This window comes from Geotrypetes seraphini, chromosome 3 (genome assembly GCF_902459505.1).
Source record: "Geotrypetes seraphini chromosome 3, aGeoSer1.1, whole genome shotgun sequence".
Lineage (NCBI taxonomy): Eukaryota > Metazoa > Chordata > Amphibia > Gymnophiona > Dermophiidae > Geotrypetes > Geotrypetes seraphini.
The window spans coordinates 90,499,158-90,514,747 of record NC_047086.1 but is presented as its reverse complement, the minus strand read 5'-3'; the positions used below and the strand labels follow the sequence as shown (position 1 = coordinate 90,514,747).

Below are 15,590 nucleotides of genomic sequence, written 5' to 3'. Positions count from 1 at the left end.
ATAAAATTACTTGCCATTAATTTTCAAGGACCAATCCGTCAAAGAATGATGCTTGTCTGGGCAGTTGTGTCCTTAGGCACACAGACGCTCGTAACATTGACAGACTCTTGCGTACGCAACGTACATATCGTCTATTTTAGTGTATACTTATGAAGGGAATAAAAAAATTCTGGAATCTCTCATGGCATACCTGAAATCTCTTCAGGGCATACCACTGTGCCGTGGCACACAGTTTGAGACACACTAGTTTAGTGAAACAGTTAACATTTATTACTTGCGTGTTAATAAAATGATGATTTCAAATGTCATGTTTTTAGATTCTCCCCTACCAGAGATTGCTGCACTCATCTCTCATCTGGTGGCAACATTAAGAAGTACATGAAGCACACTTTCAAACACATATATTAAATTTCCTGTTTTGGTGCATTTTCAAGAGGAAAAAAAAATAGTAGTCATGACTTATGAATCAACTCTCTTTTTTTTGTTTTGCAGGATCAAGACAGCATCATGGTGGTGCCAAACTGTTTCCATGTTTCCAGTGATGGATCTGACCAGTACCCCAGAGGATGTTCAAACACACAGAAAACATCTTATAACCTTTCCTCAATCTATACCTTTGAATAACTTTACCACAGAGTTCTTTCAGCAGCTCTGTTTTCAGCATTTTAGATCTTTGTTTCAAATTCAAGTCATTCAACAGAAACTTCATCGCCTTCATCATCCAGGTGTATTTGAATCAGCTCATGTACAGTGACTGAACACAGGTAAGCATAATTAACTTTTTATGGACCTTGTTAAAACAATTTTTGGAAATGGAGCAAACCTGTATTTGCTATGACAGAGGGATAAGAAGTCTTTTGGGGGGGATGCTTATATGTTATGCATATTCCTTTAAATTTTTTCATATTGAAAGTACAGCTATCTTGCATAGATCAAGGAAATAAATTTCTTCTTTAATTCATTTAATTTGTATTTTTTGAGAACAGAATGTAAACAATGCACTAGCATGTGAAAACCTTAAGAAGGCATTGTATATAATATAGAAAGACCACCTAAAGAAGCTCGTGTGGGAAAGCTCCTAAACCTTTTTCCCTGACCCAGGTAGGTTAAGTCAATTTCAAACGCCACTGAAATGGATCAATTTGCCTTTATTTTGAAGGGGGAAGAATCAGCTAGTGTTATGGGACGTCGGACCTCCCATCATGGCCTGCACTATTAAGGTGCTTTCCTATGCCCAATTTATATATCTGTTCTGGTGACCAGATTTTTGAATCGGCACTGCTTGGGTATGTTTCACATGCTGATGATATTCAGCTATATTGTGCTTTGGGTAAGAAATGGGGATTTACAAGATACTGTGAAATGGTTGACTTGGATTAAACTTAAACTGAATCATGCTGCGATAGATGTTTTGAGTCCTCAAATCCCAAATCAGTTTCTTATGTGATGAAATTAAGCTAGGGAATCGGATCTTCTGTCTCAAGAAAGAAATAAGGACCTTAGGGATTTTTTTGGATCCTTTCTTAGCTTTCAGAAACAAATTAGTTCTAGTTTAATCTTGCTATTTCAATTTAAGGAATATTTGGAACTTATGTCCTTAATTGGAGAAATCTGGATTGCTCATGATTATCCATGTCACTACATAACATGTAGACAAGTTGAGACAAGTTTGTAACAAGTCACCTAGGCAGGAAAGGGATAGAGGTGAATATGCTGCACCTGTTTTATTAAAGCACATGTTACCTTTACCAAAAGCACAAATGTTACCTTTATCACACAGCCTACCTGAAAGCTTTTACTGTATTTTGTGAATGTACTGTATATACTGGTAAGAATTGGTGCATATGGATGTATTTGGGAAAGTATGAAGGGGGGATGTGTGGTGCAGTGGTTAAAGCTACAGCATCAGCACACTGAGGCTGTGGGTTCAAACACAAGTTGCTCCTTGTGACCCTGGCAAGTTACTTAATCTCCATCCCCCCCCCCATTTCCCCAGGTGCATTAGATAAATTTTGAGCCCACTAGGATAGGGAAAAATGCTTGAGTACCTGAATAAATTCATCCCCTGGGAAAATGGTATAGAAATTTGAATAAATGCACATACATGTTAGTCCTGTCCCCAATCTGACCATTCTCTGCTCCCTGAGGAAGCCTAAAGATATACCACATAGAAGATACTTTGGGGACAGTTCTATAAGTACAGTATACTGTACTGACCTGAGGAAGGAAGTTTTGGCTTCTGAAAGCTTATTGAAAAATGTATTAGTACTTGTACAATAAATGGCATCATATGATTTTCCATTTTTTTGTTAATGTGTAAAGTGGTGATTGTCAGTTTTTTCAAATTTACATCTGCTGTCTTTATATTTTGCACAATATTAGGGGACATGTGTCATTGTTTCTGTGGTGCTTCATTGTATGCAGAGTCTGGGTTCTTGGTGGTCTACATAGTTCTATTTATTATTTTGATAGCATTGAATGTCTGTGTAGAAATCAGTATGTAATAATCCAGTTTATTTAGTAGCTCAGAAACAAGAGTATTTCTAAAATTTAATGCTAAACAGCCATATTCTATCTGTTTGGGCTGTGTGGTTTCTCACTGAAAAGGCTTAAGCCATGTCCTATCGGTTAACGTTAAGAATTGCCTGTATAGGTTTCAGGGATCCTGGAAAAGCATTTCTTCACTTCCTATGGGCTTTGCATTACTGCAGCAGCATCCCTGCCATGACTTTATAAAAGAGGCCCTAAGTTATTTGTGTTTTATATTCTGAGGACTCCACTTAATTGATCCCTCCCCCCCCTTTGAGCTAAATGCCAAACCACCCATAGGAATTGAATGGGCAACTTGCCATTTAGCTTGTGCTGCTCAGCTTCTTAAGAGTGATGAATTTTTCTTTTCTTTATTTGCTGGCTTTGTTTTGTTGCTTGGAAATGGACATTGTCTGTTTATAATGTTTGATTTCGCTTCATACTGAGAGAAGCACTAAGCTATTTGTGTGTAATATTCTGAGGACTGTTCTTTACATGTTTACATTACATTACACTGATGTCTTCTATCCCGCCAATACCTTTCAGTTCTAGGCAGTTTACAACAAGAAATTAGCCTGGGCAATCCTAGGGAGATTACAAAATTGATAGCTATAGTATGCGTTGGGATCTGGGAATGGTCGATACGGTTTGGTTGGATCATTTGACAAATTTCTTGAATAGTATGGTTTTCAGTTCTATCCTGAATGTTTTGTAGTTGGGGGTCGTGGTCAGCAGATTTGACAGGTGGTGGTCTATTTTTGCTGCTCTGGTGGCTAGTAGACCTTCATATATTTTTTTGCTTTGCATGCCTTTGATTGGGAGGTGGGTAAAGTGTGCTTGAGTTCTCCTTGGTCTGGATGTGTCTTTCTTGCTCACAATAAATAACATTTCACTTCTTGCTTTATTTGTGATTTTTGTGAACTGAATAAGAACTAAACTTTTTGGGAGAGCTGGTCTAAAATATCACTATTACTGAGCTGATGTTTGGTTTTTCTGTGTGCAATGCAGAACCCACCTTGCCTCAAAAATATGGGGATGAAAAATAGAGGGATGGTGAGGGGACAGAGATGAAAAATGGTTTTCACTGCAGGGACGGTGAGGGGACAGGGACGAATCTTTGTCCCTGTATCACTCTCTAATGATTGACAAGGGGGTACTCCAGGACTGACTTGGATACCACTATTTTAGGGTATCATTCCTTTTTGGTTACTGACAAACATCTCTAAGAGTTTTAGGAAAGTGGAATCTAAAATACCTAGTGATTCATGATTGATCTATCCAGGGACATAGGGTGATTAATGATTTGTTAATATTTTGGGAGCTCTGACCAAATTCATCTTTTATGGCCCTAGCCAGTCCCTCCTTGACATGCTGGTTTATTCCAACAGAAGTTCACTGCCCATCCTTCAAGTGGATCGATTTTTCACTCCCATCAAAAATTACAAAGACTAGGGGACACTCTATAAAGTTATAGGAAAATGCTTTAAAACCAATAGGAGGAAATATTTTTTCACTCAGAATAGTTAAGCTCAGGAACACATTGCCAGAGATTGTGGTAAGAGCGGATAGTGTAGCTGGTTTTAAGAAAGGTTTGGACAATTTCCATAAGTCTGTTATTCAGAAAGATATGAGGGAAGCCACTGCTTGCCAGATACTAGGAACTTGGATTGGCCACTGGGCTTGATGGACCATTGGTCTGACCCAGTAAGGCTATTCTTATGTTCACCTTCCAGTTCTCAGGTACCATGGCTGTTTTAAATGACATTACAGATTGCTAACCCATAACTAGTTTCATATGAGTATCCCTTTGGGACTCTGGGGTGATAGTATCTAGTCCTAGTGATTTGATGCTTTTGTGTTTGTCAATTTGATCTGTTACATCTTCTAAAATGATGTAAGGGTAAAGGGTCGAGGATTTGATATACTGCTTGCGAATCTCCATTGGTTGCCAGTTATATGGAAAATACAATTTAAAATATTGACTTTGATTTTCATATCTGTTCATGACTTGCTGCCAATGGTAATTTCCTCCATGCTGCAGGCTTATGTACCATGTTGGCCCTTAAGATCTCAATTTAGGGACCTATGTCACTCAGCTATGCTTGGTTCCTAAAGTTGTTAATTGATCTAGAATGTTCCAAGTGGCTGGACCGACATTATGGAATTCAATCCCAGATTCCATTCGTCTGATTTCTGACTTCCTGGTATTTCGGAAAAGCCTGAAGGCATATATTTTCTGACTAGCTTTTCCAAATACGAATAATGTATAAAGTGGTAGCTATGTGGTACTAATTGCTTTAGGCATAGGTTTTGGGTTATAGGCTGCCTGTTGTTTTATACTGTATATTGTTATGTTTTGTTTTAATTGTGTATGTGCTGCTGTTACTTGCATAGATGTTTGATATGCGGGCTATAAGTGTTTTAAATAAATAAATATTGCCTTTCTGTGGTACAACCAAAACAGTTTACATACTACAGTATATGCAGGTATTTTGTCCCTAGTGGGCTCACAATCCAAGTTTTTGTACCTGGGGTTAAGTGACTTCTCCAGGGTTACAAGGAGCTATGGGAATCAATCCCAGTTCCTCAGTCCACTGCACTAAACATGTCCTTTAGTTGCTCCAAATCATCACCATCAAAGAAACCTTTTAGTGTGCATATGACCCCAACATGCTCAGTAAAGATTAGGGCAAATATTTTTTTCTGGCATTTTCTTATACTTCCTGAGCACTCCTTGGTGGTTCAGCAGTCCAACCGACTCCTTAGCAGAGTGGTTACACTGGATGTACTTGAAAAGTTTAGCGAACTTCCTTCCCAAAAATCTTTCTCTGCCTGCCTTATTACTATTCTATGTTTAACTTGCCAGTACTTGTGCTCATCTCTATTTTCTTCATTAGGGTCTGATTTTCCATTTTCTGGATAATTAATATAAACATTTCAAACTCTGTTCTAATTAGTAAAGGTATGGACAAGTTTCTAGAGGAAAAATCCATAGTCTGCTATTGAGACAGACATGGGAGAAGTCACTGCTTGTCCTTGGATCAGTAGCATAGAATGTTGCTAATATTTGGTTATGGTTATCTTTATTTGATATACACCCCTAACTGCCTCCTCCGCTCCAAAGCAAAACAAAGACTCAGCATTCCCACAGGGAGATCCCTCCGAATGAGTATGGTGTACAAAAGATCCTACAGCCATTTCCTATCTCAGCTATGGAACCGACTACCCACACAGATCAGGTTGCTAGACTCACTAATGACCTTCCATAGAGCAGTAAAGATCTTCTTCTGCCAATTGGGCCATTAAAACTGCCTCCTCAATATACTTCTCCTAGTACTCTTCGCTTTGACCAGTCTGGTCTCTAGATAAGCTCTGTTATTGTCTACTGTAACCTATTTGTTGTCATGACTAGTCTTTTTTCAAATGATTGTGAATGTCTACTTGTAACCTGTTCTGAGCTTCTGGGAGAACGGGATAGAAATAAATAAATAAATATACTGTCTTTCCACCACAGATATCAAAATGGTTTACAATACATTTAATAGTAAGCAGGTACTCTAAGCAATTTCCTTATCTGTCCCAGCAGGCTCTAGCTTTGGTACCTGGAGCAATAGAGAGCTAACTGACTTGCCCAGGGTCAGAAGGAGCAGCACTGGGATTGAACCCACAACCTCAGGGTGCTGAGGCAGTAGCTGTAACCACTAGGCCATGCCTTCACTGGGTTTCTGCCAGGTACTTATGACCTGGATTGGCCACTGTTGGAAACAGGATACTGGGCTAGATGCAGTGGCATAGGGTGAGGGGCGGACTGCCCTGGGCGCCATCTTCACAGGGGGGTACCAATGCCAGTACCTCTCTGCCCTCTTCCCCCCCCCCCCCCGGCATACCTTTTTAATATTTGCTGCCTTTAGCAGCATCTTCTGCTTGATGCTCATGCTGGCGTCAGTTCCCTTCTGATATCACTTCCTGGTCGCAGGATTTGGACAAGTCAGAAAGGAGCCAATGCGGGTGGAAGATGCTCACGCCAGCGAACATTTCAAGAGGTATGTGGGGGCAGAGGGAAAGAGTTGGGGGTGCCAAAGCAGCGGGGAAGAGTAGGAGGTGTCCAGCGTAGTGATGCCGGGTGTCACTGACCTGGGTGCCAACCTCCCTCACTATGCCTCTGGCTAGATGGACAATTGATCTGACCCAGTATGGTTCTTCTTATGATCTTAAACATAATTCATTTCTTCTCTATTTCTGTGGTTATGAAGAACGTGACTACTTGTTCAGGTTAGGATTACTTTTAATAATATATGTAAATCATAGAGAAAGCAGAGACTGTGTTCACATTGTGTTTCTGCAATTTAGATTAAATAATACTTCTGAATTTACAGTTCAGTTTTACACATTTCTGCTCAGTCTGTTTCAATATAGTATCTTTGGGCATAGACAATAGAATTGCCTGGGTCTGGTCCGCAGGATCCATGGCGAAGTGGAGACTTTTCCCTAGCAGCTATCTTGAAAACACTTGGACATTGTTTATTCACAGGTAGGTTTTTATATTATGCTGGAAGAAGGGATTGATTTGTCACCCTTCTTCCATTCTGGTTGCATTAGTGATAGTATGTGCAGTATCCTAATGAGAGAGATTTTTCAGGATATGTCAGGGGATCATGATTTTTTTTTTGGACTCTCATGTATGCCTGGACCATTGATACACTCGTATTCTTGTCTTGAAAAGTAGACTGAATGGGACTTTTTGTTCAGTATAAGTACTGTAAAAAGCAGGAGTTGCATAGTATTCCATGGAGCTTATTCAAAGAGGATATTTTCCTGTTTGGTATCTATGGAAAAATCTTTATTGAATAAGGTCATACATCCCTTCCAGGAATAACAGGAGTCTGCCACAGAATGCTGGAAAATTTGAAAAAAAATCAACATTCTGTGAAGCTGAGAACTGACAATTGCAGTGGAGCAGGGCAGACATGGAGAAAATTATGTCTGTGCTCAGAGCAAGAGATCAATGAAGGAAAAAAAAAGATTATCTTTAGCATTCTAAAATATATTAGACTATGATTCAAGAGGAAAGTGGCAGAAGTCTTCAGGGGTGTGCAATAATTTATCTACCCGAGTATGAAAGAAAGTAGCAAGTGTTGAAACAGAGACAGGATGTCAGGAGAGTCCTTGTGCGAATCAAAAGAATGCTAGATTCAGAGCACTGTTCAGTGATAAAATTTCTCACAAAAGAAGGGAAAAAGCCAAAGGAGATTCATGAATGCATGACTGCAGTTTATGGTGAGTCTGCCCCACCATCTTACAAAGTAAAATTTTGGAGCAAGCAGTTTAAGTCGGGTAGAGAGTCCATTGAAGATGACTCTTACACTGGATAGCCTGTGGAAGCAACTTCCACAGAAATGTGCAAGAAAGTCGAGGATTTAATTTTGACAGACAAATTAAGGTTTCCCAAATATCTGAAGAAATGAGCATCTTGGCAGGTACAGTTTGGAAAATAATTCATGAAAAGCTGGGCATGTCCAAGGTTAGTGCAAGATGGGTTTCAAGAATTCCCAACACTATGTCAGAGGCCACAAGGCTCCTGTGCTGTCAGAAGAACTTAGAGATGCTCCATGAAGACCAAGTGAATTTTTTCCATCGTTTGGTGACTGAAGATGAGACTTGGGTCTATCAGAGATCCTGAGTCCAAAATGGAGTCAATGCAGTGAAAACACAAGTCATCCCCCACCCCAACAAAGATCCAAGACAGAAAAATCTGCAGGCAAAGTCATGATAACTGTCTTCTGGGATGATGAAAAACTTTTGCTTCTGGTGTTCATGCCATACGAGACAACCATAACCGGGGAGATTTATGCTAACACAATGATCACTTTGCGGGAATCAACCAAGGAGAAAAGACAAGGAAAATTTGCAGCAGGTGTGCTGCTTCTTCACGATAATGCGTCGGTGCACATGTCCATGGCTATATCCCTGTCAATTTTATTCAAGAACTTCCTAAGAGGAACTGTGTCAAAGGCTTTGCTGAAATCTAAGTAAATTATATCTAGCATACATCCTTGATCTAATTCTCTGGTCGCCCGGTCTAAGAATTCAATCAGATTTGTTTGGTACAATTTACGTGTAGTAAAACCATGTTGCCTTAGATTTTGTAACCCAATGTTCCCAATCCTTTCCTGGAGGACCACCAGCCAGTTGGGTTTTTGGGATAACCCTAATTAATATGCATGAGAGATATTTGCATGTAATGGAGGTGACAGGCATGCAAATCTAACGAATGCATATTCATTAGGGCTATCGTGAAAACCTGACTGGCTGGTAGTCCTCTAGAACAGGATTGGGAACCACTGTTGTAACCCATTAGATTCTAGGAAATTTATTACCCTTTTCTTCAGCAGTGCTTCCATTATTTTTCCAATAACCGAAGTGAGGCTTACTGGCCTGTAGTTTCCCCCCTCATTTTTATGACCACCTCTGTGACAAGAGATCACATCTGCTTTCTCCAAGCCTACAAAACCTCTCCCATCTCCAAGGATTTATTGAAGAAATCTTTAAGAACTCCTTCAATATCCTAGGATGGATCCCATCTGGTCCCATGGCTTTGTCCACCTTCAATTTTTCAGGTTGTTCAAAAACACTTTCTTCCATGAATGGTGCGGTATCAACTCCATTCTCATGTGTAACTTTGCCAGCCAATAGCAGTTCTTCTCTAGACTTTTCTACTGTGAACACAGAAGTATTTGTTTAGCATGTCCACTTTTTCCTCATCACTTTCCACATAGCAGTTCTCGACATCTTTTAGTCTCACAATTCCATTTCTAGTCTTCCTCCTTTCTCCAATATACCTGAAAAAAGTCTGGTTTCCTCTTTTTACATCTCTAGCTATTCTTTCTTCTGCCTGTGCTTTTATCAGTTGTATTTCTCTCTTCACTTCTTTGAGTTTTACCCGGTATTCTTTTCTCTGTTCCTCTTCTTGAGTTTTTTTGTATTTCTTGAATATTGCCTCTTATGCCTTTATTTTTTTTTCCAGCCACCTGTTTAGAGAATTATAACGGTTTCCTTTTCCTCTTGCTTTATTTAATTTCTTTACATAGAGTTCAGTTGCTAATTGTATAGCTCCTTTCAGTTTGGACCACGGTGTTTCTACTTCCCTTATATCCTTCCATTCCATCAGTTCTTTCTTCAGGAATACTCTCGTTTTACTGAAATCAGCATGCTTGAAGTCCAGGACTTTGAGTTTTGTGTATCTATTGTCTGCTTTAGCTCTTATATCGAGCCATACTGTATTATGATCAATACTACCAAGGTGGGCACCCACCTGGACATTAGACACACTTTCTCCATTTGTGAACACCAGATCCAGTGTCATCCCCTCCTTCGTGGGTTCCGTTTTGAGAATTTATATCTGCTGTCTATATTTTGCACTGTGGCCTCCTTTTACTAAACCGCAATAGCGGTTTTTAGCACAAGGAGCCTATGAGTATCAAGAGCAGCGCAAGGCATTCAGCGCAGCTCCTTGCGCTAAAAAACACTATTGCGATTTAGTAAAAAGGGAGGGGGTATATTTATCTGTTTTTGTATAGTTGTTACTGAGGTGACATTGCATAAAGTCATCTACCTTGACCTCTTTGAAAACCTGCAGAATATAAATGATAATTAACATTTTCTCTGTGTACAGTGTGCTTTGTGGGTTTTTTTTAAATTTTATTGTTGGTAGATCATTTTGACTTGGCCATGAAGGTGGAGGGGAGCTGCTGAAAGACATCTAGTAATCCTTACAGGCTTGACTGTTCAGGGAATTTTTTTTGTAAAATCATGTTTTGTTATGTGACTGGCATTATTTAGACTTTAATTTCTATGAATGAATAGTATGAAAATGATATAAAATTGCTTGTTTGTTTTTATGTGCGTGTGCTGAAGGGAAGTGGAGAGAGAGTAGGCTGAGGACGCTGAACGGAAATGGGGAAGAGAGAGTGGGGAGAAGATGCTGATTTATAAATTGGCAATTGTACAGAATATTGTTTCTTTTTATACTTTAATATAATAAGTTCAGTATAAAACTATTTGAGGCTTGTGTTGATGGGATCAGGTGGTTTGCGGGGACCGAGCGCGCAGGGACGGAGACAAAGTTTTTTTCTTTGTGTCAATCTCTAGGCTCTGCGATGAATAGATTTCAACTATGTACGGGTGAGTGGGGTGTCAGTCGGGTTGACATAGCCATCGTAGCGCAAGTGGGTGCGGGATATGGCTCTCAAAAGAAATCTTAATCGTTGTACTGCTGATCTTTGGCTCTTTTGATTAATAAGTTTGCCTACCACTGGTCTAGTGTAACTCCCAGTACTTTGGAGGAATTTTCTATCTTCTTGCCTGTGGACAGTTCTAGTTCTCTGCTAGGTAGAGAACTCCTTGTTGCAGCTTTCCTCTCCTTTTTTCTTTCAATGCCTCCTTTAATCGGCAAAGCACTTTACAATAGTATTCTGCATTAACAGTTTGGCCTCTTGGAAGATTGTCAGTCTTGCAACATCTTCCTGATCCCAAAACACAGTGGCATGACCTTTCCTGCTGACTTTTGGGTCTTGAATTTCATTGGCCTTGGAGAACCCGAGTGTCGTTATTGCATGGACTGTTGTTTTGTCTCAGGATCATAGTGGTGTAACCATGTTTCATCAACAGTAGCTAGTCATTCCAAAGAGTTGGCACCAGCTTACTGAACATGCTGCAAAATCAACTTGAAGTATCCACTCGATGTCATTTCTCATCAGCATTCAAACATTTGGGCACCCACTTGGCTGACAGCTTCTGCATACCCAGCTGCTCATGGGTTATATGTACACTCAACACATTCCCTGGATATCTGTAGCATCTCAGCAATTGTTTTAGCCAATATTTGCTAATCTGCCAGAATCAGGTCATGGACATGGTCAACAGTTTCAGGAGCTGACACTTTTTGAGGCCTCCTAGACCTTGCTGCATCTTTGGTCTTGAAATCTCTACGCTGAAAGTTTGCACACCACTTCTTCACTGTGGAGTATGATGTGCATTTGTCACTCATTCCTTGCATCATACATTCTTGGATTTCCTTTGGAGTTTTCTTCTACAGGAATAGGAACTTCATGATGGCTTGGAGTTCCACACTTGAAAACTCCACACTTTTTGTTGACAAGGTTTAATCAATGATCTGAAATAATGTCAAAACATAGCATTATTATTCTGCAAATTGGCACTTTTCAAAATAAATTAACATTTTTCAGTGGAAAATAACACTCAGAATTTAGGAAGTTTGTGTTGCTGAGAACCTTTCAGCAAGCTCTCATAACTCCTTGGTGATATTACATGTCAGCAGGATTCTCTGCTTCTTAAGATCTGTTTTGTTCACATTAAAACTGATTTACACACTTTCTAACACTTAGGGGTCCTTTTACTAATCTGCGCTAAAAAGTGGCCTGTGTTTTCCATAGCTGAGGCCACCTTTAGCATGATTGAAAAATGGCTATGCACTAATTTCCAATTTAGCATGTGGAAGGTCCCAGAAAACAGATGTGGGCAAGCAGTCCACCAGTTCAATAGGACTGATGATGAAGAAGCAAACATGGTGAAGGGTTCTTGTAAAATCTTTAATGTAGAATAATCGGATAAAAAGTGCACAACATACCCATGTTCATGTTTTGCCCAGCAGGGCTGCTTCAGGGGTGATACTTATACTAATAGAGCATATAAAAACATAAGTTAGCATAAAAAACATAAATAACTTAACTGTTAGAAATAAAAAGCAACATCTAACTACTGTGTTTCCCCGAAAATAAGACACTGTCATATTAATTTGGGGTAAAAAAAAAAAAGCACTAGGGCTTATTTGGGGGGGGGAGATGTCTTATTTTTTTGTGTGTACAACGATCATCTTTCACCCATCCCCCCTTGTGCAGCATCTTTCTATCCCTCCCTCCCATCCCTCTCCCCCCCCCCCCCGTGCAGCCAAAAGCAATTTCATTGTATTGCGTTAGATCTAATCGAACCTAAGTATTGTTCTTGTATGCCACATCTTCCCTATATAATAGAGCTTTAAATGGTTAATAAATAAATTATAGATCATCCTTAAACTGAATTTCAGATGTCATATAACATTTCTGAAATAAGTCTTTGAGATCTTTGTGGAACAGATAATACATGGGCTTTTCTGAGGTAACTACAATACCAAACAGCTCCGAAGGATAAACCACTTGCCTGTTTACTGTAATGGAAGCCTGTGCTGAAGTGTCTGGCACCATTTTGACAACTTTTAAAAGACTGTTACACTCAGTGTTTGGGGTGTCGTAGCCCAACTAAAGCTAGCATTTGGAGCTAGAAATCCTAGGAATGCTGCAGTGGGTGATCGTCACTAATTTGGGGGTGTCATATAGATAATACAAAGCTATTCCCCCCGTGCAGCAGAACCCCAATGACCCCTGCGCTTCTTTCCATCTCTCCCTCCCATCCCCCCATGCAGCAGAACCCTGCCGACCCTCCCACCGTGAGGCTGACATACCTCAGTTCCAAACAGCAGCGGCGGCAGCAGAACTGAACAGGCTGCTTAACGGAGACTGGGAAGAAGGGACCAGGAGGCAGGGCAATGAGTAGCCATGTGGCTGCAGAGAGAGGGAGCAGGCAGGCCCTAAGAGAGAAGAAAGCAGCAAGCAGCATGAAATAAGAAGGATCAGTTCAGGCAAGTGGGAGAGAAGCAGTCAACTGGGAAACAGAAGAGAAGAGCCACTGGCTAGAATGAAGAGAAGCTGAAAACTAAAAAGAGGGAGCTGCTATTGGAAGAGGTGAGCCTTTGGAGAAGCTGAAGGGGCAGAGGGGCTGAAGTGAGAGGATCTGTTGGAGAGAGGGAGGGTGCCAAGGAGCAAGGAAGACAAGCTCAGACAGGAGCCCTTGTCAAAAACCTGCAGGTGAGTCTCAGGAGAGCAGTAGAAGGGGTTCGCAGAGGGAAGAGGGCTGCAGAAGAGACAGAGAGCTCAGCTGCTGAGACCCTGTGCTACAGGGGAGGTAGAGAGAGAACTCGGCTGGAAGCAGGGAGAAGAGCTGGGTGTGAAACCCCTGAGGAGAAAGGAGAGAGAGCCCAGGTGAGCCCCAAGCAGCCTCTGAGAACTTTGCTTTGAGCCTGCTTTAGAGTCTGCCTCTGAGGTTAGTGCTAGTTAAGGTGGGAACAGTCAACCATGAGGGATGTACAGATACTGCTGTTGGGTGGGCTAGTTAGGAAACCCCCCTCTCTTAATTTTTTTTTTTTTTTCCATTTAGTTAGCCATCCCTGTTTGCTTCTTTGTTTTAGATTAAGATATTCCTTTATTGGTTTTGTGTATAGTCAGTGTAGTAGGTGCTCCAGAATTCATGTGTCGACAAGCTGACTTCAGCAGCCAATAGAGATGCAGATGCTGAGGATCATGGTACCCAATGCAAGACAGCTTCAATATTTACAGAGAGTCTACTAGACTGGTAACACTGTGTGCACACATGTACTGTAGTAGGCCACATTCATCCTAGCATGACATACTTCAGATCTGTGTATTTAAGTTAACGATAATGTGCATTGCAGTGTATCTGTCCTAAGGGATACCAGTGGAATGTGAATTTGCTGACACCTGTAGAGGAGGTGATTGAGGGTATTTGTGGACAGGGGCCCATTTTCCTAGTGTGTAAGGGTGACAACCACATGAGAAGGGGGACTTTTATTTATCTGAGGTTAGAAACCTCAAATGTGGTCAGTTGAAACATTGGGCTTCAGTAGTCATGCAGATTTAGGAGTAGACGTGTGATAGGTTAAATGCTACATGAATTTTAAATGGTGAATACAACATCCTGTTTACCTTTGTAAGCTTACCAATCTTTGAATACCATCCAGCCTTACAAATTGGTACCTACCCTGAAGAGCTTACCTAGTGCTCTTAACAAAATTTTGCTCAATAAACTTTATGCTTCTTTTCTTGTTGAATCCCTTGATTGCGTGGAGTTAGGGACCCTAACCGTGACACTTCCATTGATTTGTTTGTATGTAGCAGTGATACTGTATTCCATATGTATATCACTGCTACTGTTAATTATTTATAGAGTACTACCAGACGTACACAGCACTGTACGGAGTCATGAAGGAGACAGTCCCTGCTCAAAAGAGCTTAGAATCTAAACAGATAAGAAGACAAACAGGATGGACAATACTCGGACTGGAAGAGTGTCACCAGTGGGGTGCTGCAGGGCTCAGTGCTTGGACCCGTGCTCTTCAACATCTTCAAAAACAATCTGGACATAGATATGACGAGCGAGGTGATTAAATTTGCAGACGATACGAAGTTATTCAGAGTAGTGAAGACACAGGGGGATTTCGAAGATCTGCAATGTGACATAATCAAGCTCGAGAAATGGGCATCGACATGGCAAATGAGGTTCAACGTGGATAAGTGTAAAGTGATGCATGTCGGTAACAAAAATCTCATGCACGAATACAGGATGTCCGGGGCGGTACTTGGAGAGACCTTCCAGGAACGAGACTTGGGAGTTCTGATCAACAAGTGATGAAGCCGTCCGCGCAATGTGCTGCAGCAGCGAAAAGGGCAAACAGAATGCTAGGAATGATTAAGAAGGGGATCATGAACAGATCAGAGAAGGTTATCATGCCGCTGTACCGAGCCATGGTGCGCCCTCACCTGGAGTCCTACGTCCAGCACTGGTTGCCATACATGAAGAAGGACTCGAAAGGGTCCAGAGAAGAGCGACTAAAATGGTTAAGGGGCTGGAGGAGTTGCCGTACAGTGAGAGATTGGAGAAACTGGGCCTCTTCTCCCTTGAAAAGAGGAGACTGAGAGGGGACATGATCGAAACATTCAAAATATTGAAGGAAACAGACTTAGCAGATAAAGACGGATTGTTCACCCTTTCCAAGGTAGGGAGAACGAGAGGACACTGTCTAAAGTTGAAAGGGGATATATTCTGTATAAATGTAAGGAAGTTCTTCTTCATCCAGAGAGTGGTAGAAAACTGGAATGCTTTTCCGGAGTCTGTTATAGGGGAAAACACCCTCCAGGGATTCAAGACAAGTT

At 40.9% G+C, this 15,590-nt stretch overlaps 1 protein-coding gene across 1 annotated transcript in view; it reads left to right on the top strand.

Annotated features, from left to right (window-relative positions):
* Window positions 1–740, top strand: part of NOL10 (nucleolar protein 10) — a 203,103-nt gene extending 202,363 nt beyond the window's left edge. Inside the window, exon 21 of the mRNA XM_033939293.1 lies at window positions 493–740. Within this exon, the coding sequence (XP_033795184.1) occupies window positions 493–624 (132 nt within the window). The 3' untranslated portion in view covers window positions 625–740. The remainder of the gene's footprint in view (window positions 1–492) is intronic.
* Window positions 741–15,590: the final 14,850 nt, after the last annotated feature.